General features: G+C 33.2%; 4 protein-coding genes across 7 annotated transcripts; 3 read left to right on the top strand and 1 right to left on the bottom strand.

The window, feature by feature from the left end:
* Positions 1-138: 138 nt before the first annotated feature.
* LOC137834585 (sucrose-phosphate synthase 4) lies at positions 139-8,348 on the top strand. Of its 2 annotated transcripts, none has more exons than XM_068642629.1 (14): positions 139-930; positions 2,619-2,708; positions 3,150-3,382; positions 4,171-4,234; positions 4,373-4,575; positions 4,761-5,241; positions 5,336-5,467; positions 5,700-5,831; positions 5,926-6,102; positions 6,304-6,357; positions 6,487-6,549; positions 6,632-7,462; positions 7,753-7,880; positions 7,963-8,348. In XM_068642629.1, the coding sequence occupies exons 1-14, from the start codon at positions 703-705 to the stop codon at positions 8,237-8,239; spliced, it is 3,093 nt and encodes a 1,030-aa protein (XP_068498730.1). In that variant the 5' UTR covers positions 139-702; the 3' UTR covers positions 8,240-8,348. The 2 variants fall into 2 exon arrangements, with proteins under 2 accessions (XP_068498730.1, XP_068498731.1); XM_068642630.1 differs by having other exon boundaries at positions 509-930; positions 4,152-4,234.
* An 845-nt stretch (positions 8,349-9,193) lies between these two features.
* On the top strand, positions 9,194-14,248 carry LOC137834586 (glycerophosphodiester phosphodiesterase GDPD4). The gene is made up of 9 exons (XM_068642631.1): positions 9,194-9,457; positions 9,563-9,649; positions 10,261-10,358; positions 11,176-11,236; positions 11,492-11,572; positions 11,731-11,823; positions 12,509-12,598; positions 13,737-13,864; positions 13,950-14,248. The coding sequence occupies exons 1-9, from the start codon at positions 9,320-9,322 to the stop codon at positions 14,107-14,109; spliced, it is 936 nt and encodes a 311-aa protein (XP_068498732.1). The 5' UTR covers positions 9,194-9,319; the 3' UTR covers positions 14,110-14,248.
* A 2,072-nt stretch (positions 14,249-16,320) lies between these two features.
* On the bottom strand, positions 16,321-18,719 carry LOC137834584 (cytochrome P450 71A1-like). Its single transcript, XM_068642628.1, has 2 exons — positions 17,602-18,719; positions 16,321-17,137 (listed from the first exon to the last, which is right to left on the bottom strand). The coding sequence occupies exons 1-2, from the start codon at positions 18,523-18,525 to the stop codon at positions 16,526-16,528; spliced, it is 1,536 nt and encodes a 511-aa protein (XP_068498729.1). The 5' UTR covers positions 18,526-18,719; the 3' UTR covers positions 16,321-16,525.
* A 2,305-nt stretch (positions 18,720-21,024) lies between these two features.
* Positions 21,025-25,397, top strand: LOC137834583 (uncharacterized). 3 transcript variants are annotated; one of them, XR_011084925.1, is made up of 7 exons: positions 21,025-21,439; positions 21,901-21,971; positions 22,560-22,665; positions 23,364-23,496; positions 24,464-24,613; positions 24,704-24,772; positions 25,210-25,397. XR_011084925.1 is itself a non-coding variant. In XM_068642625.1 (6 exons), exons 1-6 carry the CDS (start codon positions 21,363-21,365, stop codon positions 25,261-25,263), a joined length of 591 nt encoding a protein of 196 aa, XP_068498726.1. In that variant the 5' UTR covers positions 21,025-21,362; the 3' UTR covers positions 25,264-25,397. The 3 variants fall into 3 exon arrangements, 2 of the variants coding, with proteins under 2 accessions (XP_068498726.1, XP_068498727.1); XM_068642625.1 differs by lacking the exon at positions 24,704-24,772; XM_068642626.1 differs by lacking the exon at positions 25,210-25,397 and having other exon boundaries at positions 24,704-24,798.
* Positions 25,398-27,291: the final 1,894 nt, after the last annotated feature.

The raw sequence follows: 27,291 nt of genomic DNA, 5'->3' as shown, positions 1-27,291 counted from the left end.
TGCAAGATATTGTACTTTATGTTATCTTCCTTTGAGAAAAAACCAGTAAGGTATAAATATATCAGTTGTTCTTTAACAGATGTCTTGCAAAATACATGTTACCAAAACAACTTTAATTAGGTATGCCTACTTATATGAACTTTATCTTCTTTTTCTAAAGGAAATGTTACACTTTTTCTTATCCCACTAAAAAAAAATGCATGAACTTCACATAAACTGCAAATACCTAGATCCTTCAAGTAGGCAACTGAATGAATTATGAAGGCAAATGGAGAATATAGCAAAAGAATGAGGATATTTCATATTTGGTTCACATAATACCTTTCATGCAAGGAATATGAGATAGGGAATCAAATCAAAGCCACCCATTTCTTATATTCTCACAAGCTTTTTTAAAAAATGTACATAATATTCTCTTTTCTAAGTGGAATATTTTATAAATATAAAATGGAATTGTGAACAAAAAGAAAAGCCTTTATAAAGAACTTATTGTCCAAGTCTTGGTTTCAAACCAGAACCATTTCTCACAATTGAAACCACAACACCTTCTTCTACCTTTATCTTAACAAAATTTCAATTTGTTTATATGCATTCAGCAATGATTTTTTGGTTACAAAGCATGTGCAATGAAATGATACAATGATGTCACTGAATTTCAAGAGGGTCACAGAGTGAAGAGGTTTACTTGCTTTTTGTTCAAACATGGCTGCTGTGAATGAATGGCTAAATGGCTATTTGGAGGCCATTTTGGACGTGGGAAGCAGTGTGAGGAAGAAGAAGAAGAATGATGGTAAAGTCAAGATTGCAAAGTTTGAAGAAGAGAACAAAGATGAGAGGGTAGAAAAGCTGTTTAATCCCACCACCAAGTACTTTGTTGAAGAAGTTGTCAATAGCTTTGATGAACATGACCTTTACAGGACTTGGGTTAAGGTTTGTCTAAATTTTTTTTTCTGTCTCTCTGCTTTTAGTCACTGAAATTTTGACTGATATGCCACAAAACCAGTTTTCATTTACATGCTCTACTATTTTATAGGATTAAGATTATCCAGTTATTAGTAGATGTCAAGGGGTAAGAGTGGTTTGAATTCTCTTTGATTTTGGTATGAATCTTCCAAATTTTAAGTATATGGAAGCTACTCAAGTTACTACATTCAAGATATTCTATGTTTTGGTATTTAGTGATTTTGTTCTTGTTTATAATGAAAAAGCACACTCTCATAAGTTAAACAATAAAAGTGGTTAAAATGATCATTTATTTTGATTTTTAAACTATGCGACATTTGATTATATAAAAACAACTAGGTTCTTGAGTGAAGAAGAAGTAAGGATGACAAAATGGGTTAACTTTTTGAATTTGTCAATTGCTCTGGCCCCGCCAACCTGTCTTTTTTTTACTTTTGATACTTTTAAAGAGCGATCTCATATTTTTTGAATAAAAATTGGTGGTGGTCAATGTTTTATATAGAACTTTATTTATATTAATTTCTTTATACATCATTTGACTCATCGAATTATGATTGATATTTACTTTATTTTGATAGGTATTAAACTTTCTTTTATTAGAGTATTAAAATTTGATTTAATTTTATTTATCTTAATTATATTTTTATTGTCGAAAAATTGATATCAATTATTATAACCAAGTAACTAGATCTAAAATAAAAAAATTACAAATAAATAAAAAAATTGAAAAGTAAAGGGTCAGTCCGCCAACCCACCGCACAACCTTGACAGGTCCGTCTGTCCCGCCCCACTTTTTGATGGACCAATGGTGGGTCGGCTGATACGTTTTGCCACCCCTAAAAAGAAAGATAAATTCTATGTATATATTTTTTAGTAGAATATATATAAAAAAGGGAAGGTTGATGATAAATTATATCTGAATTTCATGTGGCACAAATTTTGGATTTTTATAATAAGTGAAAGAAGATATTTACATCAGATTGGGACCACTTTTATATAAAGGGAGAAATTGTAGCTTCTGAATACATTTTGTGGGGTGGAAGATAGCAACTAGCTGATGATGTTCACCAATTGGTGCCATCATTACAACTTTTCAATACATATATAATCTAATAATAAATCTACTGATTTTTACAATAATTATTTATATTGTCTTTTTATTGATTTCTAATGTGAAATTATGTACACCATACTATATAAAATTTAAACTCTTTCTTTCATAGTCCTTTAAATTCAACCATATGCATGAATTGACAAAAAGAAAAAAGAGTTTGCTACTTGCAACTTGCAAGTATGTTATAACCTTCAAGTTAAATGCAGAGTTATATGAAATATGATTTTCCAAGGAAAAATAACAGGATTTCCTCACACCAACATGAATTGAACAATCTATGTAAAATTGATTTAGCATGGTAGAGGGAAAAAGTTTTGGCATACACAGAATAGAAAATGCAGTTAACAATAAAAGTGTAGAATATAGTCTCTTGGTAAAGATTGATGAAGCCATATTTTTGGGATGATGTGAGTATAGGAAGGAAGCAGCATGAATAAATTGGTAGTAAAAGTGGAAAATGGTTGGAGAGAAAAGGAAGAAGATGCAGTTTTGTGAAAGCCTAAGTGGAAGCATGAGTAATGGAGATTGATGCATGATGCAGGTAACAGCTACAAGGAATATCCGTGAACGTAGTAACAGGTTGGAGAATATGTGCTGGCGCATATGGCACCTCACTCGCAAAAAGAAACAGGTAACATTACATGCTTTCTCATTATCACTTCAGCAAAGTGTTTGTTTGACACATTAACATGTCATTGAATAGGCGTGTCTGTGCTTCATAGCTTATCGTATCAGCATTATAGTTATGTTACTTTGAATATATGGAATGAACTATATTTTTGGAGATCTTACCTCGACAAAAGATAAAAACATTTCAGAATATATAAGTGAGTGCAAACCTCAGCTTATAAGCTGGTTTTGTAAGAACATTTCAGAACATATAAATGAGTGTCAACCTCACCTTATAAGTCGGTTTTATAAGGTTGAGTTAGACTTAAAGTCCACTTCTTTTAATTATATCACATTTAATTTAGCTTAGTCTAGCTTTGAAAAGTAGTTAAATCCTCTTATGTGTAATATCAAACTTAAACTTAATTATTCTCAGAACAAAGGTTATTTATAATTGTTGCAGATTGCATGTGATGATGCTCAAAGGCTAGCAAGAAGGCGTCTTGATCGTGAAGAAGGGCGTAATGATGCTGCAAATGACCTTTCTGAGCTCTCAGAAGGTGAGAAAGAAAAAGGTGATGCCAGTAATAATGGGTTGGAACCTCATGTCAAGGATGATATTCCCAGAATCATGTCTGAAATGCAACTTTGGTCGGAGGATGATAACTCTAGGAACCTTTATATTGTCCTAATCAGGTATTACATACATTATTCATTCAATCAGAAATCATTGTTGGTATGTTGTTAGAGATTACAATTAGAGATAAAAAGACATTTCATAATATATACATGAGTCTTAATAAATCGATTTTATAAGATTGAATTAGGCTTAAAAGTCCACTTCTTAGTATATGTTATGTTATCTAAAAGCTAATAAATTTCACAATGGATTCTGATCATACAATAATATAAACTTGAAATGAATGTAAAATTTTACAGAGGTTTTATGATTCTGTATAGTTCTAATAGTCCATTATTTTATTTTGTCCCTTCTTTGGTATGATTAAAGTTATTTGTTATATTTGATTGCTATATATTCAAATTTAGAGTTTGAAATGTACAAAGAAATATATATTGATCTCAAATTTCATTAGTTTATGCACATGTAAGATGAATTTGCTTATGTTTGTGTGGATTTAATTTAACTTTGCTGTAATTAAAGAGGTTTAATAAATTTAAACCAAGACCCAATTACAAACTTTAAAAGTACAGAGACTTATTAAATTTTTTTAAAATAGTTCAATTCAACAACTACTGCTTTAACTTAACTAAAAATATGTGAAAAACTGTGTCAATGAAAGGCTAATCCATGTAAGACATTCTTTTAACTTTGTGCATTTGCCCAAATGAAAAGCTTTTACCTTTCACAATAACTTGATTCCTGTATTCATTCATTCAAGTTCATCACAAATATAACAGGAGTAAGGCATTAAAACTGACAACTTTGTAGTTATTATTTTCACAGTTTTAATGTTGTCATGTAGTATTCATGGTTTGGTACGAGGTGATAATATGGAACTTGGGAGAGATTCTGATACTGGTGGTCAGGTATCTGTTTACTCAGCAACCAAACTTTTGTCCTATGGCTATAATATTTTTCTTTGTTAAGAACCAAACTTAGCATAATAAACTTTTGTCCTATGGCTATTACTTTGTCACCATTATTTGTTTTTGCTTCAATCTCAGGTGAAATATGTAGTGGAACTTGCTCGTGCTCTAGCCAACACAAAAGGAGTTTACCGTGTTGATCTATTGACTAGACAAATAGCTTCACCAGGAGAAGTGGATTCCAGCTATGGAGAGCCTATTGAGATGTTGTCTTGCCCCTCTGATGGCAGTGACTGTGGAGGAGCATATATCATTCGTCTTCCTTGTGGACCTCGTGATAAGTAAGAACCACACATGAGTTTTCATTTGGGGTAAGGTCATAAAATGGAACTTGATTAGTAGAAGGTGTTGGAGATCCCACATCGACAGTGTATAAGTGGGTGTAAATTTCACCTCATAAACTAGTTTTATGAGGTTGAGTTAGGCTTAAAGTCCATTTCTTAATAGAAGACATTGATTGATGCAGGTACATACCAAAAGAATCCCTTTGGCCTCACTTACCTGAATTTGTGGATGGTTCTTTGAGTCACATTGTGAACATGGCAAGAGTTTTGGGGGAGCAAGTGAATGATGGAAAGCCAACATGGCCTTATGTTATCCATGGTCACTATGCTGATGCTGGGGAGGTAGCAGCACACTTATCTGGTGCATTGAATGTGCCTATGGTGCTCACCGGTCACTCGTTAGGCCGGAACAAGTTTGAGCAGTTGCTGAAGCAAGGGAGGCTCTCCAGGGAGGCCATAAATGCAACCTACAAGATCATGAGGAGGATTGAGGCTGAGGAGTTTGGTGTGGATGCTGCTGAAATGGTTGTCACCAGCACAAGGCAAGAGATTGAAGAGCAATGGGGACTGTATGATGGGTTTGATCTCAAGTTGGAGAGGAAGCTTAGGGCGAGGAGAAGACGTGGAGTGAGTTGCCTAGGAAGACACATGCCAAGGATGGTGGTATGCACAATGTCACTATTTTCTTGATGGTTTTTTCTTGTCAAACAATGTTCACAGATGCTGAAGTGTGTCTTGCTTCTGAATCTTGTCACAGGTCATTCCACCAGGCATGGACTTCAGCTATGTCACAACACAAGACACAGTGGAAGGTGAAGGGGATCTCAAGTCACTCATTGGATCCAACAGAGCTCAAAGCAAAATGAACTTGCCTCCAATTTGGTCTGAGGTCTTACAATCTTCCCTACATTCACCATTTTTTCATCACAGCAATTCTTGCATCACATTAGCACATTGCTTATAAGCACAACAAATGAACAATTCTAAATAACATTTTAAAAAGCTTCTGCATGATTCTTTTTATTGGTTGTGCATGTAAATATTGTGATTATACAAGAAATACTTGTAAAATGAGGAATTGTAACTTTTTCTCCTAAGATGAAGTGTGTTGTGCCATGCAGATAATGAGGTTTTTCACAAATCCTCACAAACCAACAATACTAGCCTTGTCTCGCCCTGACCCAAAGAAAAATGTCATGACTTTGCTCAAGGCCTTTGGGGAATGCCTGGCCCTAAGGAAGCTAGCTAACTTGGTGAGTTTTTCCCTTCTGTTTGAAAAAAAAAATGTAGATTTGGCATATGATTATCAGCATGTGATGGAGTGACATGTTTCTACTTTTGTGGCAGACCCTCATACTTGGCAACAGAGATGACATAGAAGAAATGTCTAACAGCAGCTCCACTGTTCTTACCATGGTGCTCAAGCTCATTGACAAGTATGATTTGTATGGCCAAGTGGCTTACCCCAAGCATCACAAGCAATCTGAAGTTCCAGATATATATCGTCTGGCTGCAAAGACCAAGGTGCATTCTTTGATAGACAAAGCATGGAAAAACTCAAGTTCAAAACACTTTTTGTTCTTTGACCTATTGAAGTCATTTGTTAAACAATCAAACCAAAATGTCTTAATTGTTGTCTTGAAAGTTTATCTGACTGTAACTGCCTTGTCTTTTTTGAACATTATATTTGCTAACAGTAACACATGGGGGTTTTGTCTCTTGAAGGGTGTTTTCATCAACCCTGCTCTGGTGGAACCATTTGGTCTCACACTAATAGAGGTAAACCAATAAACTAGATTAATTTTTCAGATAGCTAATAGCCTCAGTGACATTCAGCTTATGAAATATGATTCACACAATTCACTACACAGAAAATTACATTGCTTCCTTGTTCTTCCCACATTACAGGCAGCAGCTTATGGTTTACCTGTTGTTGCAACAAAAAATGGAGGGCCAGTGGATATTCTGAAGGTACACTGCAAATTATAGAATCCATTTTCTCCTATTTTTACTTTGTTTATGTTCTTTCATCATGTGTTACATATCATTGCAGGCACTCAACAATGGACTCTTGATTGATCCACATGACCAGAAAGCCATAGAAGAGGCACTCCTAAAGCTTGTTGCAGACAAAAATCTTTGGCTAGAATGCCGCAAAAACGGCCTAAAAAACATCCATCGTTTCTCATGGCCTGAACACTGCCGCAACTACCTCTCCCATGTTGAACATGGCAAGAACAGCCGCTCCACCTCACTCTTGGAAATTACACCAATTGCTGAAGAACCAATCAGTGACTCACTGAGAGATGTAGAAGACATTTCTTTCAGATTTTCCACCGAAGGAGACTCCAAGATGAATGGTGAGACGGACCCTGCAGCAAGGCAGAAGCAGATTATTGAAGCAATCATGTGCAGGGTCTCTTCCACTGGCAATTCTAACAACAGTTACTTCCCTGGTAGGAGGCAAAGTCTTGTGGTAGTTGCTGCTGATTGTTATGACAATGATGGAAACTTAGCTAAGGCTTTTCAGACAATCATCTTGAATGTGATGAAAGTGGCGCAACCAGACAAAATTGGTGTGGTGCTGCTTACTGGTTTAAGTTTACAAGAGACAATTGAAGCATTGAACAGCTCCCAAGTGAACATAGAGGAATTTGATGCTGTGGTTTGCAACAGTGGAAGTGAAATGTATTTTCCATGGAAAGATTTGATGACTGATGCTGATTATGAGGCCCATGTTGAGTATGCATGGCCAGGTGAGAATATTGGCTCAACAATACCAAGGCTTGCTAGAATTGATGACCAAGAGGAGAATGACATTGTAGAGTATGGCAGTGCTTGCAGTTCAAGGTGCTTCTCCTATAGTTTGAAACCTGAAGCCATGGTAAGATGACATGTTTCTTTCCTTTTGGAGATTCATGACTAAATATTATTTGCAAATTTCACCTTATAAACCAGTTTTATGAGGTGGACTTATTAAAGTCCACTTCTTAATTCTTATATCAGAGCCATTTAAAGAGTCTATGCTAGCGAGAGTTGGTTGAGTCTGGTATATAAGTGGGTGTAAACCTCATTTTATAAGCTGGTTTAAATGTTAAAATACAAGATCCAAGTGAATGGTTAAACTTTTCTTAAATGCTGTAACTTTTTGAAATTTGTGATGAGAATTTGCAGACCCGGAAGATAGATGAGCTTCGGCAAAGGCTTCGAATGAGAGGCTTACGTTGTAACCTTGTCTACACTCATGCAGGAGTGAGGTTAAATGTGATACCACTGTTTGCTTCAAGAAAACAAGCCTTAAGGTGAGGAGCATTGTTGCCTCTTCAAATGTTCATAATTCGTAGACCCTTATGATGATGATGTTGTTGTTGTGTGTGCATTCAGGTATCTGTCAGTTAAGTGGGGGATTGATCTATCAAAAGTGGTTGTATTTGTGGGAGAAAAAGGAGATACAGATTATGAAGAACTCATGGGTGGCATACAGAAGACAGTTGTTCTGAGAGGGGCTGTTGAATGTGGCAGTGAAAGGCTTGTTCGAAGTGAAGACAGTTACAGAAGAGAAGATGTGTTCTTCCTAGATAGCCCCAACATTATCTATGCAGAGAAGAGCTATGAGGACTGTGATATTTCAGCAGTTCTTGAGCATCTCAAACTATCATGATCTTTGTTTTGCTCACTATTATCCCTAAACATAGAAATAACTACAATGTATACCCCTCACTTTCAATAACACACGCCAAATAAATCTCTAATTTCATTTCTCACTCCAACATGCTATAGAAACTACTTATATATAAATTAAAAATATTTATGTTGGAGATCCGACATCGACTAGTAGAGATATAGGTATTTTGTTGCAAAATTAATCTTATAAATCACTTTTATAGGTTGAGTTAGACTTATAATTCACTTCTTACTATTGTGAGTCATTTAAAACCTATTCTAACGAGAGTATGTTGACCTTAACATACCATCAGCTATTGAACCACTCATATATATAGTCTCCTTCTTACTATTGTGTGAGTCGTTTAAAACTTATTCTAATGAGAGTTTGTTGACCTTAACATACCATCAATTATCGGACCATCCATATATATATTAGCATTAAACTCAAAGTGTCATTAGTTTTATTTTGAAATTTGAGTAGGCAATAATTATTACCTTTAATTCTAGTTTTGAATGTCATTTATACTATGATTTTAAATGTAATTTATAGTATAGGTTTTATGAGAGAGAAGGTAAAATCTAAGAAGTCAATTGTTATATTATTTAGAAAGATTATATTCTTATTTAAAAAGTAGCAGTGAAATAAAAGTTATATTCTTTATTCACAATATATAGTCTAATGCGGAGTTAGAAAGTCTCCGCATAAGAGGTGTGTTGGATATCCTACATAATGATCCGTAAAGAAGGTAAATTCACTTACGAAGTATTTATGTAATTCATTAAATAATGTTGAATTATTTTAGAGAGATCAAAATTAAGGAGTTTTTGTAGAGAGAAGCAAGAGAACTAAATTGATGAAAAATGTTAATTAAATGTGACTATTTTTATTGGAAAAATAAAATATGATAAAACTTATTTCTAGTTTGATGACTTAACGGTATTGCGAGAAGGCGTATTTATAAGAAGTTTTGTTGACGTGATTTCAATTCTGTTATTGCTCTGCGTCGTTTCCTTCTTCACCCTAACTCCGGAAAAAAACCAGACGAAACGATCGGCGATTTGAGAAAAGCGAGCAATGATGCGTAGCTCGAGATCTAGAACGGGAAGAAGTGTGTTGAAGCTTCCTTCGCGGAACATCATCATTCTCTCTCTCGCCATCTTCGCCATTATTCCTCCCATTTTCTTCCATTTTCGCCTCCGACGCTTCCACCAGGTTCCATTCTTCCTTCACTCGCTCTGTGCTGAACTAAATTCTTCATAAACTGCGCCGTTTTCATTTCCTATGTAATTCATTATTGTAACTGTTCCTGAGCCGCAGATTCAATTCATGAGATGCCGTTGGCTCAACGATCCTCCTCTCGTCTGCGCGCACGGTGGCGATTCCTCCAAGGCTCCTCCAAACACCGTAGCCTTCTATATCTCTCTACTTCGTTTTACGTTTTTTCATTTTATGTTATGGCTGTTAATTCTGCATTCTTCGCTCTATTACCTTCGTTTAACCTTTTTTTTTTTTCTTCATGTTATAGTTTATAGTTTTGGATACTTCGATTAACCTTTTGCATTTCATGCTATAATTGTTAGTTTTGGTTTCTCTAAACACCGTAGCCTTCTCTCTCTCTTCTTTGTTTTACGTTTTTTTTTTTCATTTTATGTTATAGCTGTTAATTCTGCATTCTTCGCTTTATTTACTTCGTTTAACCTTTTTCTTTTCTTTTCATGTTATAGTTTATAGTTTTGGATTCTTCGTTTAACCTTTTGCATTTCATGCTATAATTGTTAATTTCGGTTTCTTCGTTCATTAATTTGATGCTATAGTTGTTCATTTCGGATTCTTTGTTTATCATTTCTTGTCATAGTTGTTCGTTTCGGATTCTTCGTTTAAGCTTTTTTTTTTATTTTGTATTTCATGTTATTGTTGCTAATTTCGGATTCTTCTGATTTTTATTTTCGTTGTTTTTCTTTTTTTGTTTCATGTTATGTTATGGTTTCTGATTCCGGATTCTTTTCTGCCCGCAGATGGCTTCGTATTTCCACGCTGTTCAGTCTCGCGCGGATTGCATTGAGATCGACGTTTCTCGTTCTTCAGACGGAATTCTGTTTGCTCTTCACGACAGGTACTTTTGCCTTCTTCTCAACGTCCTTAACTCTATTTCCGTACTATTATTTGTTGAAACCATTTTCTATCTCACATCTGTTGCCTTTATGAAGTCATCTACAAATTTCATGATATTTGAGGTTTTCTTGTGATAACTGGTTAGTGCACCTTGATAAAAGCACATTTCTTAACTCAGTTAGATCTACCTTGAAAAAATTAGGCTAACAGAATTGTGTTCCCTGATCTACATTTTAGTTAGGTTTCAGTTTCGTCCCTTAACATTTAGGAAGCTTCACTTTGGTCTCTTATAAAAGACCACAGTGAAACTTCTTCAGAACAACTTGTTAACTCAATTAAATGCAGTACTATCTTATTTGAAAGAATTAGGCAAAAGTAGACTTTTATTCCCTTACATTTACGTTTTAGTTTTTCTCTTTAGTTCATTTAGCTTTGATACTTATAGTGTGTCTGTGAGATTAAATTAGTCTTTTCATTCATTTTTGTACCTTTGGGCATCGATCTTGGCTAACGGGGCATCTTCTCTCACAGTTTGCCACGTGTCACTAATTTGACCAAATTTGTGTGATAAATTAATGGAAGGTCAAATTTGGTTTAACAGAACAATTTTAAGGGACCAAGGTGAAACTTTTGAAATTAAATTAACAAACTGAAATTTAAAATATAGCCAAGGGACCCAGATTCTATTTTAGCCAAAAAAAATTAAGGTGTTCATTTTTATTTTTTTTTTTTATTGTTTTTTAACTGATTTAAATCTTTTTGTGTGAAGAGATAGGGTTATAACCACTTTGAGATTCATTCTCACACGATGCAGGCAGGGATTTGCAGCAGTTAACTGGAAACGCTAGTATAAAAGTTGGTTACATGAGCTCAAATGAGGTGAGACTGGCAGACTTCATTTTGTGCAACCTTTTCGTAGTGCTGCCAGTGTATTGTTTTTGGGGTTTCTAGTTTTGTTTTTCTAGATGGTCCTGCTATTTTCTAAGCACCGAAGTGGACTGCATTTTAGTTGTGGGTACATGTACATACATTTTAAGAACATTTCCATCATTCTTTTTCTCCCTTACTGAGAATTCTTTGAGACATTAGAAAGGAGTAACATTGACTAAGATTGTGTTCAGTTTATTTATGTAGATAAGAGAGCTTAGTCGTTCTCACCAGTCTATCTCGAAGTTTACTGATGAAACTATACTAACAATCCAAGATGCTCTGATGGTATGTTCACGAGATTCAGTAAATGCTCTTTCTTTTCTTCCCTGTTGGCTTTCACCATATTTGGTATACATGCTTCATCTTTTATATTATATTCTTTTTCTGCTATCAATGACAATTATCTCTTTAAAATGTTCTTTCCATGTTATACCTTTTTTTAGTTGACTGTAAATTCAGTACGTCGGATAGTTCTAGATGTTAAGGTTGGACCCCCATTTTATGAGAAAGAGCTTGCCAAAGATGTTCTCTCTGCTGTAAGTTAATACTTCTGTGCCTTACATGTTCATCTACTTGTGATTTTCAGTTCTTTTTTTCCTTATGATTTGTTTGAACAAGGACTGAGATAGGAAAGAAGAGTGAGGAATGATAAGAACAGGAGTTAGAGTAAAAATGGTATGATGTTTTGAGGGATAGAAATAGGAAGGAAGTGAGGTAGTTTTTTTCCGCTTGTTTGGATGAATGGAGAGAAATGATAATTATATGAAAAATATTTATAATAGTTAGAAAAATGTAATTTTTGATAGAATACTTTTTCTTGGCATAAAATTATATATTGTTTTTTTAAATTAAAAAAATTGTAATTCTAACAAATTTTAGAACATCAAAGAGTTATATTATTACATGGAAGATTTATATGTTATTTAATCTCCTTGTCTTACTCTTTCAACGGAATTGTTTGATTTCTTGGAGAAAACTTTCAAGAGTTGCTAGATTCTTCTAAACAAGTCACTCTTCCTTGTAGTGACTCCTTGTTCATCTTCAATCCTAATCATGTACCGGGACTAAAAGATGTTTGTGAACTTGTTGCCACGAACCCTAATCCTCTAAGCATTCATCCCTCTCCATTAAAACTGTTTTGATCTGGTGGCGAGTGTCCTTAGTTTTTCTGCTTTTGTGGCCATGTAGTTTCCATCTGTAATAACAATATATCTGTTTCAGGTGGAGAATACAGAGTGCAGCAACTGCGTCATATGGGCTAAAAGTGACAATGTAGCAAGGGATGTAATTAAACTCTCATCAAATATTACTGTAAGAAGCAGTTTATTTAGCTCTGTTTGCATGTCTTCTCATGTTTTGATGTTACCATTTTGTATGAAAATCTTCTATTGTTTTTATGATAGTTTTTCATTTACTATTATTTTAGGATTTCAGTCTAAAATGGTAAGGGAACTTAAGAGCAAAAGATTGTACTTTGGGTTGTATTGGCTTGTAGACCCACTTAGCATTGGAATTATGGCCGTTGCAAGTGACAATATAAACAGTGAATGATAATTAATGCTTAATAATAAGATAATGCTTCTGAGACTTGGTGTAAAAGTGGTGTGCAAATAACAGAATTCTTTATGCGAAGCATGGAATACCTTGGGCTGGTGTCAGATATCTATGCTCATTCATTGCATTTTAAGTCATTATTTGGAAAACAAAGTTATCAGGGCCCTCTATGCATTCTAATAAGTGATAGTTGCATTGCAGCACTAAAGAATATTGTAATTTTGATTCTTTAAGAGAATGGAAAATTGGATTTTAGATAGGAAGCTACCATTCATTCTTTTTGGATAAAAGAAATATTATTAGAGAAGGGGGAAGATAAGAATAGAGATTCTCCTTGGATGAACCAAAGAATCCACAGAAAAGAAAAACCGAACAGACAACTGAGCTAGTCATGAGGCGTGTCTTGACAGTCTTTACTCGTGTCTAAACGAAGGAATCTTTCCAAAAACCCATCAGCCGAGAACCTCCAAAAATCTAACATTAAAAACTCATGCATGACTTCCATGAACGCCTTATAACAATGCACATTAGTCATCTCAAAACCTCTAAAATATCATGACATGAGAAAGTGCTCAGAACTGAGTCTTTACCTATCCAACGTTAACCAAAAGTACTAGTCTTTTACTCTTCAAATAACCGTCAGTGGCAGTGGCAGTGTTATCATGATTGGTATTCTTATTGAATATTTCAGTACAAATAAAGAATTAACCTTAGTTAAAAAAAGGGAGGTAATTCATTATTGTTTGTAGATAAGGAAGTGGAAATAAGACTGAGGTTTAGTTGAATATTTTAGTTGTGCCTGATTAACTTTTTGATGACATGAAATTATTGGCATCATCATTGCGAAGCTGGAATTGTATTATAGATGTGTTATGTCTGGGGGATGATGATGCAGGTTGGGTACATTGTAATGACAGAACATTCTACTGGAGCTAGGACAAATTTGTTGAGAATGAAAGGTGCGGAGGTTGTCGGTGTCTACCATCGATTGATTAATGAAAAGCTCGTTAAAGTTCTGCACAGGTATGTTTTTTATTAAAGCATTTAGCATCTGGCAGCTTGCAGCAGGAACACAAGTTTTTATCATATTTAGCGTTGTAATGAACAGGAGGAACAAAAAGGTGTATGCTTGGACAGTTGATGATGAAGAATCCATGCGAAGGATGTTGTTTGAAGATGTTGATGCTATTGTTACCAGCGACCCAACTTCTCTTCAACGCCTAATGCAAGATATCAAGTTACAATGTCTTGAAGAAGGTTATGCATAATCACGCTCAAGTTTCTTTCAACAATACTTACTTTATTATGCTTCTTTTCATAATTTTACCAAATACTTTTTTCTACAATTAACTCCAATGTTCTTAAACACTATATTTTTTTTACTTATTTTAAATTTATTTCATTTAACGCGTGCAGTTGATTTTTACATTAAATTGAAACGTGACTTATTTTTAACATATACCATTTTATGAAACACAATTACATGAAGCAGCTATTAGTAGAGAATTATTGACACCCAATTACAACCGAATAAAGTTGCTTTTGGTTTAAACTTTTTTAGTTGGTATTCCTAAAATTATCTCTCTGTTCTACCAATTTTTTTTATAAAAAAAATGTGAGGAAGAAAATGATCTATCTATCTAAACTTAATATAATTAAATAGTGTAGTTTTCCGAGTAAAAGGTTATTAGTCAACGGTAGAATTTTAATAAAGATCCTTGGCGAAGGTTTGTAAAAGGTTATTAAATTGTGTATCTTCATATAATCTAATCTGCAATTGTCTTCTTTATGAAAGGAGCAAATCTTATATCCTACTTTTACAATCGATTCTCCACAATGTTTAATTTAATGTTCTTTTATAAAATTTATCAGTGATTTTTTTTTGACCTCTTAAATGTCAGAATTTAAAATAAATTGACGCTACGTGGGTAATTTATTTTATGTATGGTGGACAATACCACCAATTGTATAAATCAATTGGTATGAAATTATTTTTACTTGCTCAATAGTATCAAATTTAAATACTGAATACGAAATTGCAAAACAATTTCAGGAAAAACCTTATTATTGGACTTTAACAAAGTTTTCTTCCTGAATAATTTATATGATCTTTAAAAAATATAACGTAAGTACATTTTAAAAATGCCAATACAGTAGTTAACTTTTTCGAATCTGTAGAAGTGGAGCCCAAGATTTTGATTTTGTTGCAATCAGTGGCTCAAGACATTTATGCAAATTCATATAAGTAATAATTAACCACATAAAACTAATTTCACATAGATAAAAAATAATTTATATAGATTTTAAATTAAAAAAGTAAGAATTATAATCACATCGAATAAGTAGTACATAATTACCTTCATCCAAAAGAAAATAACGTGCAAATATAAGTTAAATTACAATAATATAAATTATTTTAAAAAATCGTAAATAATAAAAATAAGTCATCTTTGTTTATAGGAGTCCCATAATTTAAAAAAAAAAATCAATCTCATAATTTTTTTAGTGAACTTTTCAAAACCTTAGTGAAGAATCAAATTTAAAGTTTTCCAATTTTTATTTAGAATATCGTTACTTAGTTGAGCTTGTGGTCTTATAATCTTAGCACCCTATTTTAAATTTTTAATCCCACTTAAAAATATTAACGAATAATTTGGAAGAAGGAATATATAATAGGCTTAGATTATGAAGAAGGACAAAGAAGTCATACAGAAGGACAAAAGTCATCCGAAGAAAAAGATGAATTAGCTCCCTGGAAGGGCATGTGTGTGGAGCTGGGATAACCTCCACAATGGACAAAAGGGATAATCACAGCTCAATAGTTTTGGAGAGGATAACTTTTGTGTAGTGGCCATCATCAAATTAGGTGAGCATTCAACACACAACATTATTACGGGTAAGATGGAGATGACACCACAGCTGCTCAACATTTTAGCATTTCTTACATGTTTCCAATTCTGGACCTCACACATCTTCTCTTTCTTTCTTAATACTCCCATTTCAATATCACCTCAACTTCTCACTTCACTTCTCACTTATGACATGACATGACGCCTATCACACTCTCCTGCATTAGGGATGTCGACAACACATAGACAGAAAAGACATATAAGTTATGAAGTAAAACACACCCCTTTAACATAACTCAAAATATTTTCTACATATTTCACAATTTTAATATGATTTTAAAAAAAATAAATACATTCATTTTTTAAAAATTAAAATATATTATATAAGTTTTTATTGTGATTATAAAATTAAAAAATATTTATCTATCAAAATAACCATAAAAAACATTTTTCTATCAAAATAAATAAAAATTATAACATACTTATTTATATAAATCTAATTATCAATTTATATAATATATGTGTAACTACATATTGAAAATTACACGTGTGTGTGGTGTGTGGGAGTGTTTGTGCGTATCTCGTATGCAATGTGAGTGCTAATTAGGATATTAGATGTGATATGTTGGGTTATGAAAGAGACTAATACCTCATTTATTCATTAAGTATCACTTTTTCTTCATCAAGAAGAAGTTGTAGATGAGAACATAGGAGTCTCAAATAACACATATATAATCTTCCTAAACATGAGTACATATGGTTTACAAAACCACTTAGCACACTCATTACATAAAAACATACAACAATAACTCAACATAAATTACTTGAAAGTAAATTAGAAACTTGGTTGAAATGGAATTGGTTTGAGAAGAACTGGCACTTTTTTGGAGGTAATCAGCCCATATGTCTCACTCATGTCTATGTCTTGTTCAGATGCAAGAGATGCAGGTAACTTCCAATTGAACCAATAAAGAAGGTTGGCCAGAATGTACTCAATAGAAGCAAGTCCAAAGGTCACTCCAGGGCATGCTCTTCTCCCAAAACCAAATGGAATGAATTGGCCTTTCAAAGGAACATGGTTATCACCATATCTCTCTGGAATGAACTCTTCAGCCCTTTCCCAGACTTCAGGGTCCCTCTGAATCCACCATGCATTCACATAAACCAGTGTTTTTGCAGGAATGTCATATCCTCTCAGTTTCACACTGGATGCTGTCTCTTTAGGAGCCAAGAGAGGAGCAGCTGGATGTAACCTTAGAGTTTCTTTGACTACACATTTTAAGTAGTCCATTTGGTTTATGTCATTTTCTTCTACCTTTGATTTATGCCCTACAATTTTTCTCACCTCTTCCTGAGCTTTCTTCAGTTTCATTGGATTTCTCATGAGCTCTGCCATAGCCCACTCTAGTGTTGCTGCACTTGTGTCACTTCCTGCTGAAAACATGTCCTGTAAGTATAAAAATAGTATTAATTCTGAACTCCACCTTTTGTTTGATCTAAAGAGACAACATGTAATGTTTTGATCTCTCAAGATGCATATCTATAAATTGGATACTGATATATTAACATCTTCAACATATCTATATAAATTGGATGCTATATATTAACATCCTCAACAACACTAAAAACTTACACTTCACACCTTAATAAATTAATATTATTCTCAGTGTTAACAAAACTTTTCTCCTATAAGTTAGTCCTTAAAAGTGTCAACTTACTGTTAAGTTTATCCACTCAAATTAACAACTTTCATCCCTTGAAAGACTAATTTGGATTGACAAAAGCATTGTAAGAACAAATTTGTATTAACTCTATTTGTTCTTCCTTGGATAGTAATAGTAAGTGAGTCAGTTAAAATGTTTGAAGAAAATGAAAAGAAAGCAATAGAACAGAACAGAAAAAGAGAAAAACCAGTAGAATTGATTTGATGTCATTGTCAGTGAGCTGAGAGTCAGGCATGGCATTCTTCTGATGTCGGATGAGGATATCCACAAAGTCTTTATCAGTGGAGCAGTGATCAGCTTGCCTCTGCACCTTCTTATGCTCCACAATTAACTCATCCAATAAGGCATCAAATGCTACAAAAATGGCTTTGAAATCCTGAACTTTGCCAGTTAGAAAATCAACCCAACTCAGCAAAGGAAAGTGATCACCCACAGTGGTAACTGCAAGTTGAATCATCACCCTCCTTGCAAGTTCTTTGACCCTGCTGTTAGCATACTTCTGTCCAAGAGCACATTTGCAGACTATGTTGTCTGCTGCTTCAAGAAGCAACTCACTTAGATTCACAGAGGATGCATCTCTCAAGCTTGCTTCGGTTATCTTTTTGACCAATTGTGCAACTTCTTCTTCCCTTGTGAGGCAAAATGACTGCACCCTTTTGGGGCTCAGAAGTTCAAGGGAACATATTTTTCTTTTAAGTTTCCAGCTTTCTCCATAGGATGAAAAACCAATGTCATTACATCCATACAGTATGTATCTGGCTGCTGCGATTTTGGGTCGGTTTGAGAAAGCTAAGTCATGAGTTTGCATTATTTCTCTCACCAAATCTGCTGATGAAACCACCAAGGTTTGAGTCTGCCCCAACTGCAACCACATCAGAGAACCATGCTTTTGTGAGAGAGCACTGAAAGAACGGAATGGTAATGGGCCTATCTGATGAAGATTGCCAATGATTGGTAGCTTTGTTGGTGATGGAGGCAGATTGAGACTGGTTTTGATTTTGTGTCTTCTTGCTAGCTTCAACACAGCAATAGCAAGAAGAAAGAAGAAAAAATATGGGTGAAGAGTAGAAGAAAGAAAAGGTATGGTCAGTTGTTGATGCATGGAAGCCATTATTTATCTATCCACACTCTTCTACCACTCACACTACACCACTACACCATATATATAGGCATAGCCATCTTACTTATGTTCACTGTCCCAAAAAGCCAAGGTTAGAAATTGAGTCTGCTGTATTGGCACCATCTGCACAACAATACACATTTGATAAGATTGCGTTCGATAACATGTCAAATTTAAAATAGGATAATAGTACAAATAGTGAGGAGTGAACTTTAAAATAGAATAAAAAGAAATATCTAACACTTATTTTTAATAATAATTGATATAATAACACTTATTCTTAATAATAACTGGTGTAATATATTATTTTTTTTATTCAGAATGACTTATATTATACGGTTAAGTCATTTAATCGGTAATATATGATTTATATTAAAATAAAATTGAATTTTTTTCGTAAAAAGTAACTATTTACCGACACATGGATAACCAATTTTATATTTACTAGTACATATTAAAAGAATCACACGGATAACCAATTTTGCATGTTGAAATAACGTAATATGTGACTCAATAACGAGTTCTGATAGCTAGGTGATCAGTAACCAATTGTGTGGTAGACAGATGAGCGTATATGCACATAAAATTTTGTATGCAGCAGTGAATGATTTCCCTCAAAAGCTCACGTGAAAGAGTACTGGTTTTGTCCCATCATCATCTTCTGAGTCCTGTGTGTAGTTTGGCAATGAATGAGTGGAGGAAGAAGTTTGATTGGTGGGAGGCAGAGATGAGGATAATCATCACAAGGTACAACACAACACAATCTGTGAGTTTATTTCAAAATATGCTTCACTAAATGTGATTAGTAAAGAAAAAAATATATACTAATTAAAAGTAATATCATGAACAAGAGTATGAGAAATGCAGCTCTAGATTCCTGGGGTTTTTTTGATCATGGAAAGTGGAACACTGAAGGAGACAAAACAAAAGCTTAAAAAGGAATAAATAAATAAAAAGTGGTCGTTAAAAGACAAGTTCCTGGTTGGTAGATAAAAAACAATTAACCTACGATAATGAAGTTTGTGGAGAAGTATAATAATAATGAAGGAATGACATGATCACTCGTTGACACACCACTACCATCCAAGACAACCAAGGACCCCTCAAATCACGCTTAAGAACAAGATGGATACTCTTCAAAATATATATACTTCACATTTTAATAAATTAATATTTTATTCATTTTTATTTTATTTTTTAATTTAAAAATATTATTATATCATTATGAATCGTGTTAAAGATATGTTTTTTTTTTTCATGGTATAAAAATACTTTTCTTCAAAAATATAGATTATTAACTCAAATATCTTGGACCATTAATACGAAAGCTCACATCACCCTATAAAAATACACAATTGATAACATTTATCATCCTAAATAATAAATAATAACTAACTTGAACATTCAATTATTCACAATTGCTTCTTACACTCAATCAATTTTGACTCGCACTAAACGAAAATTTTAAAACTCTATTATGTTCTTTTCACATATTTGCTTACGGATTTCAATATCCGAAAGTCATTTTTATATATTCTGGATTTTGAAATCCAGAATGTCATTTTCATATTTCATTTAAACTTTCGGATGGTCATATTTGAAAGTGAATAATGAATTTCAGATTTTCATATCCAGAATGGTGTATTGTAAATGGTGCTGAGGATTGAAATTCAGAACTTATTTATGTTTGTTTACGGACCTTGACGTCCGAAAGATCATTTATGCTGTCCAAATAAGCTTTTGGATGATTAAATTCAAAAATAATATATTAGTTTCGGATTTGTATATCTATAACTTTGTAATTTAATTTAAATATAAATATTGAAAAGAAAAAAATTTAAAATTATTAAAGATAAAATAGATATTTTATATAAGTGTTGGATAAAGGTAATAATGATAAATGATATGGTGTAGGAAGAATCAACCTCAATTATTTATGTTAACTACCTCACACCAATATTTAATACCGACACCCAAGACCCAATCTACACCCAATAATAAAGAAAAAAGTTGAATTTTAAGTTAACTTTCATCAAAATAATTTTATTCTTTACAATGATTGGACATTTGATCTTAAAAATAGAAAATACTAGATCTGATTAATTATATGCATTTTAATGGAAAAGAAAACTTGTAATGTGTGCCATGGAATAATAACATTAGTTAATTATTAACTTAAGATATTAATAGCAATGCTTAATAATAAATTTTAATATATGTTACAATTGGAATTATTTTAATATTTTTACTAACAATGAAATGGTATATCAATAAATGAAAAAGAATATATTTTTGTTGAAAACATCTTAAAATGTTAATTTATTTTTGTATACATTCTTAATAGCATTTTCCTTACAAAAGGAGAGAAATTTTAAAATGTCATCTTCTTTCCTCCATTGAAATTAAATGTTTTCAGGTAATAATAAATATATTTAATTAGTTTTTTGACATCTTATTAAAGTAAAAATATATAAAATTAGGTATGTGATCCAATCCATGCATACAAATTGATAGGACTACAAAGCTCTCTCTCTCTCTCTTTCCTCTTTCTCTGCAACATTGTCATTTTCAATTCTCAATCAACCAAATCATTTCATCATCACTGTTTCCACAATCAATCAATTAATTAAACTGCTGAAATTTATGTACTTTCCTTCAGAAATTCAGAGTAATTAGTTTTATAATTTTTAATTTTGTTCTTCATTGGATTGGAGGTGAGGTTTCTTGTGGCTAGAGAAACCCTAATTCTCTGGTTTGGAACATCTGGGGTCTCAATTTAGTGAAAACCCTTTGAAGTTGGAAGTTAAAGTTTGAAGCTTTGAACGAAGATGGCCAATGGGAAAGTGGGAACAACCAATTGGTTCCAAAAGAAGGTCACCGATCCCCTTCTCTCCATTATCCGCAGGTGCTCTTCAAAAATTTCCTTTTTTTTTCTGAATCTCTGCTGCGTCTGATTTGATCCATGATCTATTGTTCTTAAATTTGGTTTTCCATTGCATTGGTATGCATGATGGATGATATAATTGTTCTTCATTTTTATATTTTTCCTGTCTAAAACTAATTAGGGTTGGGAGTGTGTATATATTCTGGATATATCTTGTTAAAAAGGAGAAATTTTAAGTGGCCTCTTGTTGAAGCTTGGCTATGTTCATTCATGGTTGTTGCTTATTCTTTCTCTCCACCTTTTTGGAGAAGCCATGTGAGAATGTGTTTCAAGCTGGAAAATGAAATATCAATTGCTTTTATGGAAGTGAAATAGTTGTATAGTTTTGCCTTTGGAAGTCTTTTGAATATCTATCATTTGTTATGAGAATCAGGCTTGTGAAGACAGCTATGGATAGATTATTTTGATCTTTTTTTTTTCAGAGGAGCTGAGCCAAACCAGTTGGCTTTTTCTGCTGCTCTTGGTCTTACATTGGGAGTGTTTCCTATATGTGGTACGTTGTAAATTTTAAGCTTAATTCAACCTTATAAAACCGGCTAAGGTTTGCATCCAATTACATACTATGAAATGTCTTAATCTCTAGTCAGTGTGAAATCTCCAACATGAATCAACTCAGAAGAGGAATTATTTGTTTCACTTGCAACTTGCTTGCATACATGTAGGTTCAATAAGGTTCTGTTTGTTGTCCAGCATTTATGCTCTGCATCTTTACCAATTTGAACAGTCAATTTTAAGTTAATTAGTTTTGCATTACAATCTCTATCTAACCGTAGTTCAGTACTGGTAACCAACTAGCATAATCAGTTTAGTCTCTCTCTAATTCCCAAAAAGTATATTTTTCAATTAACTCTAGAAAACAGAGATGCAGCTCATGGAAAATGCAACTGGAATAATGTAATCCCGAAACTGTATGATTTCAAGATTGAGCAGCAACTAGAATTGAGTATAAAGTATAAACTGATTCAACCTGCCAAATGCATCACAAAATGAAAAGAAGAAAAATATGCTGTTAATGAGATATCTGAGAAATAATGACACATTCTTGTATAATTTGTTAGACATGCTAATGTTTTTCAAATAGGTGTCACTGTATTCCTCTGTGGGGTCGCTATTGCATTGCTTGGACCACTTTGCCATGCTCCAACTGTGATGCTAGCAAACTTCATTGCTACTCCAATAGAGTTGAGGTAATGTGTATTCTGTTCTGTATTTGCATTTACTTTCCTTCTCTTTGGGGAATCATTTATCATTCCACTTTTATTTTGTTGGCCATGTTACAATCAAGATTTTTATGCAAATGTCTTATAAATAATTTTATGACTTTAAATTTTGTTAGAACTGGCTTTTTTTCTTTAGTTGCATCCTAGTAGGTCAAATAGAGGTTTTTGTTTCAACTCAATCAAATGAAAGACTGTCCAATTTGAAAACCTAATGATGAAGGTTCTAGCTGCTGTTGCATCCCAAATGTTAAGAGGAAGGGTTATATTATATATATGATTCAAATAATGTTCATATAGAAACATGTTTTCATGTTCAGAGAAAGGGCCCCTAATAGGAAATTCATTTTGTTTTAAAATTGTTTGGTAAAGAAATAAGTGTGTACAGAGAGAGCCCTAAAAACAATGAAAGAGTTCAGATATTCTTCTTAATTATACACATATATCTTTTCATGTTCCCTTGTTATGTCAAGTGTTGGATATTTAGTTTCTCTCTTATTCCATGACCAATATTTTTTTATTTTCATAATAGATTATATAATATACATATATATATATATATATATATGTGTGTGTGTGTGTGTGTGTGTGTGTGTGTGTGTGTGTGTGTATAAATATTGATTTTACTCTTGTTTGTATATTGGTATTTGCTTTCATTTGTTTTTCAGTTTGGTTGTACCCTTTCTACGCTTTGGTGAAGCTATCACTGGTGGATCTCATTTCCCTTTAACATCTGATGCTTTAAAGAAAGTTTTCACTGGCCAAGCTTCACATGAAGTCATATTAAGTATTGCCCATGCGGTAGGTGCTGCCACGTAATATTTTCTTGTGGATTTGTCTTAAATATAGAGATGTGTATCCAAAACATAATAAGAACAGTACATTCATTTCTTCTTTTCCCATATGTGCCACTTTGCCATAGTTTGAAGTTTGAAATGGAGCATTGACCTATTTTACAGGTTCTTTGTTAACCAGTATTCAAACTTGTTCCTGTCGTTTACTTTTCTATTCAATTTTTTAATTGAAGATTTTAAAATTTGTCTCAACTGTGACTCTGCCAGACTATATGCACACATATTTTTCTTTGTATTTCCTATTTTCCTCTAACAAGAAAGACATGTTATGTAATGTTGATTTATCTCTGGAGGGAACAACATGGAAGGTGTGCAATTATCTCTGTAATTTGGTTTACTTTGATTTACTTTGATTTGGCACTTCTTGTAATATTTTGAAAATTTTATAAATTACAAGTGTAGGGTTATATGGATCAGAAAGATATTATTTTAGATAATTTATTTTTACTATCATTCCTAATTGCACTTTTTGTATTTTATGTCATTCCTTATTAATTTCTCTATTTTACTATATACATAACTTCACTGCTGGTGCTATTCACTCAAATAGACATCATTTATGTATTATTTAAGTGTTCTCTTCTGACTTTGGTTGAATAAAATTTTATTTCATTAAAAAGTTATGCATGGTGGAATTGGTTTCTACCACTTAAGGTCTTTTTTTTTTGATACACTGACAGTAAATCTTTCTATTCTATACTTTATTTTGGAATGCTTTTGTACCTAGAAATTCAGAAACCTGTTAACTTTTCCCGTTGGATCTGGCATTTCATTGTATGTTTGATTACTTCATGTTTATAGTTCTCACAAAGCCTTGCAGCTTGAATAATTTTGCTTTTTTCAATGTCCATGTTTGATGTCCTTGAATTTGTGCTGCTCAATTTTAAAATCCCTTGTTTATCAAACTTTTGCAGTTATTAGGGTGGCTTGCTGCTTCACCTATCATTTTGGGTATTCTATTCATAGTACTTTTACCATGCTTCAAAATTCTGGTACATAAATTCTCAAGTGTTCCTTCAAGTCCAAAGAAGCCCCTCCATCCACACTCAGAAACAAAGTTGAAGGTAAGGGCTATTTGAAAAAGTAGCATAGCAACAATAGTCACAGTGAACACGCACTCACTCATGTGTTCTTGCCTGACATAAATTGTACAGAATTAACAAAGACTTGTAATGCTGAGATTGATAACAATGTATCCTATCTGTAAACTATGGATTTGTAAGGTATGTAATGTGATGTTATTACCAAATATAGTATTTGTTATCTCCCTCAAGTTGTAGTGTGTTTTACTAAGCCCCCAACCAATGTAAACGAAAAAAAGAAATCAACTTTGTTAGATAAAAGTTGTAAAATGCTTAGAAAGATGTAAAGCATATGCATAATTTGTTTTTAAAATGTTACAAAAATAGTTCTTTGTTTTGTGTGATTTTCCAACCAACATATCCAAATTCAGGAAAGCCACTTTTGTGTCAGAAGTTGGAATATGTTGTCACATTAATCTCTGGATTAAAAGAAATTAAGAAAAAAAGTATTGTGAAAACATTAGTAGACAATCATATTTGGTATGAAATTATAAAAAAAAAAGCTTTTCATTTCAAAGACTTATTAAACATTTTCTTAATTTTTAGAAACTAATGTGATAACACTTATCACCTTTCAGGAACTTTGTTCACTCGAACGAGAACCCTTGATGAAGTCAAAGCTTAGGGATTAATGATATAAATGTTGTCTATCTTTAATTTTAAGTATTATTTACATTCACCACTTTCAAAGCCCCTTTGTAGTATTGTGATGTTATCCCTATAACGTGGTTTTCCTTCTCTATATTTCATTTTTGTCATTTGTTTATGGACGTGTCCTTTTAGCTAGGTGTAAACATGTGAAAGTACTTGTGTGGATTTTTTTTTTCAACATAATATGGAATAGTGAAATATCATGAGTTTCGGTAGAAAATAACTTTGGTTTGCACAAAAATTCTGAAAAGTTCATCTGAAATAGTTTTTTCCTGAAATTCCACGTAAAAATCTCGACTGAATTGGGAACAAAATGCGACAAATTTCAGGTCAAACAGATGAGTATTCACCTAGTAAAAAAATCAAACAAATTCACACACAAACGAACCTTCCTTTCGGTCCTGACAGTGATGAATAAAAAATTTATTGCAAATACTAGTAAAAATTTGAGACTGAAATACCCAAGAAGTAAGGCGTAGTAAGTCCTAGACCGAGAGTGAACAAAACTGGTTTTTCGAAAAAAGACATCCTGGCTTTTATTCCCCGTATCTTTTTTTTGTGATTTGTTTATGGACGTGTCTCCTTATCTGGGTGCAAACAACATATAAAAGTACTCAAGCGAATTTTTTCAACACAATACGAACCCAGAAAAAATTGCAGAAAGTATGACAAAATTTCACGAGTTTCGGTAGAAGATAGCCTTGGTTTTAAATAAAATTTCTGAAAAATTCTCCCGAAATAGTTTTTTCCTAAAATTCCACGTTAGAATCTCGACTGAATTTGGGACAGAACGCAACAAATTTCAGGTCAAACAGGTGAGTATTCAGCTAGGAAACAAAACAAACAGTTTAACACACAAACGAACCTTCCTTTCGGCCATGGCAGTGATGAATACAAAATTTATTGCAAATCCTGTGGGACGAATTTGGGACTCAAATCTCATCCAAAAATCAATAGACACAGTGAGAAATGTGTGGTAAAAATTTGAGACCGAAATACCCAAGGAGTAAGGTGTAGTAAGTCCCAGACCGAGAGTGAACAAAAATGGTTTTCCAAAAACAAAACGTCCTGGCTTTTATTCCCCGTATCTTTTTTTTGTGATTTGTTTATGGACGTGTCTCCTTATCTGGGTGCAAACAACATATAAAAGTACTCAAGCGAATTTTTTCAACACAATACGAACCTAGAAAAAATTGCAGAAAGTATGACAAAATTTCACGAGTTTCGGTAGAAGATAGCCTTGGTTTTAAATAAAATTTCTGAAAAATTCTCCCGAAATAGTTTTTTCCTAAAATTCCACGTTAGAATCTCGACTGAATTTGGGACAGAACGCAACAAATTTCAGGTCAAACAGGTGAGTATTCAGCTAGGAAACAAAACAAATAGTTTAACACACAAACGAACCTTCCTTTCGGCCATGGCAGTGATGAATACAAAATTTATTGCAAATCCTGTGGGACGAATTTGGGACTCAAATCTCATCCAAAAATCAATAGACACAGTGAGAAATGTGTGGTAAAAATTTGAGACCGAAATACCCAAGGAGTAAGGTGTAGTAAGTCCCAGACCGAGAGTGAACAAAAATGGTTTTCCAAAAACAAAACGTCCTGGCTTTAATTCCCCGTATCTTTTTTTTGTGATTTGTTTATGGACGTGTCTCCTTATCTGGGTGCAAACAACATATAAAAGTACTCAAGCGAATTTTTTCAACACAATACGAACCCAGAAAAAATTGCAGAAAGTATGACAAAATTTCACGAGTTTCGGTAGAAGATAGCCTTGGTTTTAAATAAAATTTCTGAAAAATTCTCCCGAAATAGTTTTTTCCTAAAATTCCACGTTAGAATCTCGACTGAATTTGGGACAGAACGCAACAAATTTCAGGTCAAACAGGTGAGTATTCAGCTAGGAAACAAAACAAACAGTTTAACACACAAACGAACCTTCCTTTCGGCCATGGCAGTGATGAATACAAAATTTATTGCAAATCCTGTGGGACGAATTTGGGA

Source organism: Phaseolus vulgaris, chromosome 5 (genome assembly GCF_000499845.2).
Source record: "Phaseolus vulgaris cultivar G19833 chromosome 5, P. vulgaris v2.0, whole genome shotgun sequence".
NCBI lineage: Eukaryota > Viridiplantae > Streptophyta > Magnoliopsida > Fabales > Fabaceae > Phaseolus > Phaseolus vulgaris.
The sequence above is the reverse complement of the archived record's forward strand: the minus strand, read 5'-3'. Positions and strand labels throughout refer to the sequence as shown.

What these genes read in the sequence shown, in the direction of transcription:
- LOC137834585 (XM_068642629.1), top strand. Translation starts at nt 703, where the DNA reads ATGGCTGCTGTGAATGAATGGCTAAATGGCTATTTGGAGGCCATTTTG. An exon ending in GACACATGCCAAGGATGGTG is followed by an intron (nt 5,242 to 5,335) that starts GTATGCACAATG and finishes ATCTTGTCACAG; the next exon opens with GTCATTCCACCAGGCATGGA. An exon ending in TTGGTCTCACACTAATAGAG is followed by an intron (nt 6,358 to 6,486) that starts GTAAACCAATAA and finishes CCCACATTACAG; the next exon opens with GCAGCAGCTTATGGTTTACC.
- LOC137834586 (XM_068642631.1), top strand. Translation starts at nt 9,320, where the DNA reads ATGATGCGTAGCTCGAGATCTAGAACGGGAAGAAGTGTGTTGAAGCTT. An exon ending in CCAAAGATGTTCTCTCTGCT is followed by an intron (nt 11,824 to 12,508) that starts GTAAGTTAATAC and finishes TATCTGTTTCAG; the next exon opens with GTGGAGAATACAGAGTGCAG. An exon ending in CTCGTTAAAGTTCTGCACAG is followed by an intron (nt 13,865 to 13,949) that starts GTATGTTTTTTA and finishes TGTAATGAACAG; the next exon opens with GAGGAACAAAAAGGTGTATG.
- LOC137834584 (XM_068642628.1), bottom strand. Translation starts at nt 18,525, where the DNA reads ATGGCTTCCATGCATCAACAACTGACCATACCTTTTCTTTCTTCTACT. An exon ending in ACATCAAATCAATTCTACTG is followed by an intron (nt 17,138 to 17,601) that starts GTTTTTCTCTTT and finishes TTATACTTACAG; the next exon opens with GACATGTTTTCAGCAGGAAG.
- LOC137834583 (XM_068642625.1), top strand. Translation starts at nt 21,363, where the DNA reads ATGGCCAATGGGAAAGTGGGAACAACCAATTGGTTCCAAAAGAAGGTC. An exon ending in GGGAGTGTTTCCTATATGTG is followed by an intron (nt 21,972 to 22,559) that starts GTACGTTGTAAA and finishes TTTTTCAAATAG; the next exon opens with GTGTCACTGTATTCCTCTGT. An exon ending in TATTAAGTATTGCCCATGCG is followed by an intron (nt 23,497 to 24,463) that starts GTAGGTGCTGCC and finishes AAACTTTTGCAG; the next exon opens with TTATTAGGGTGGCTTGCTGC.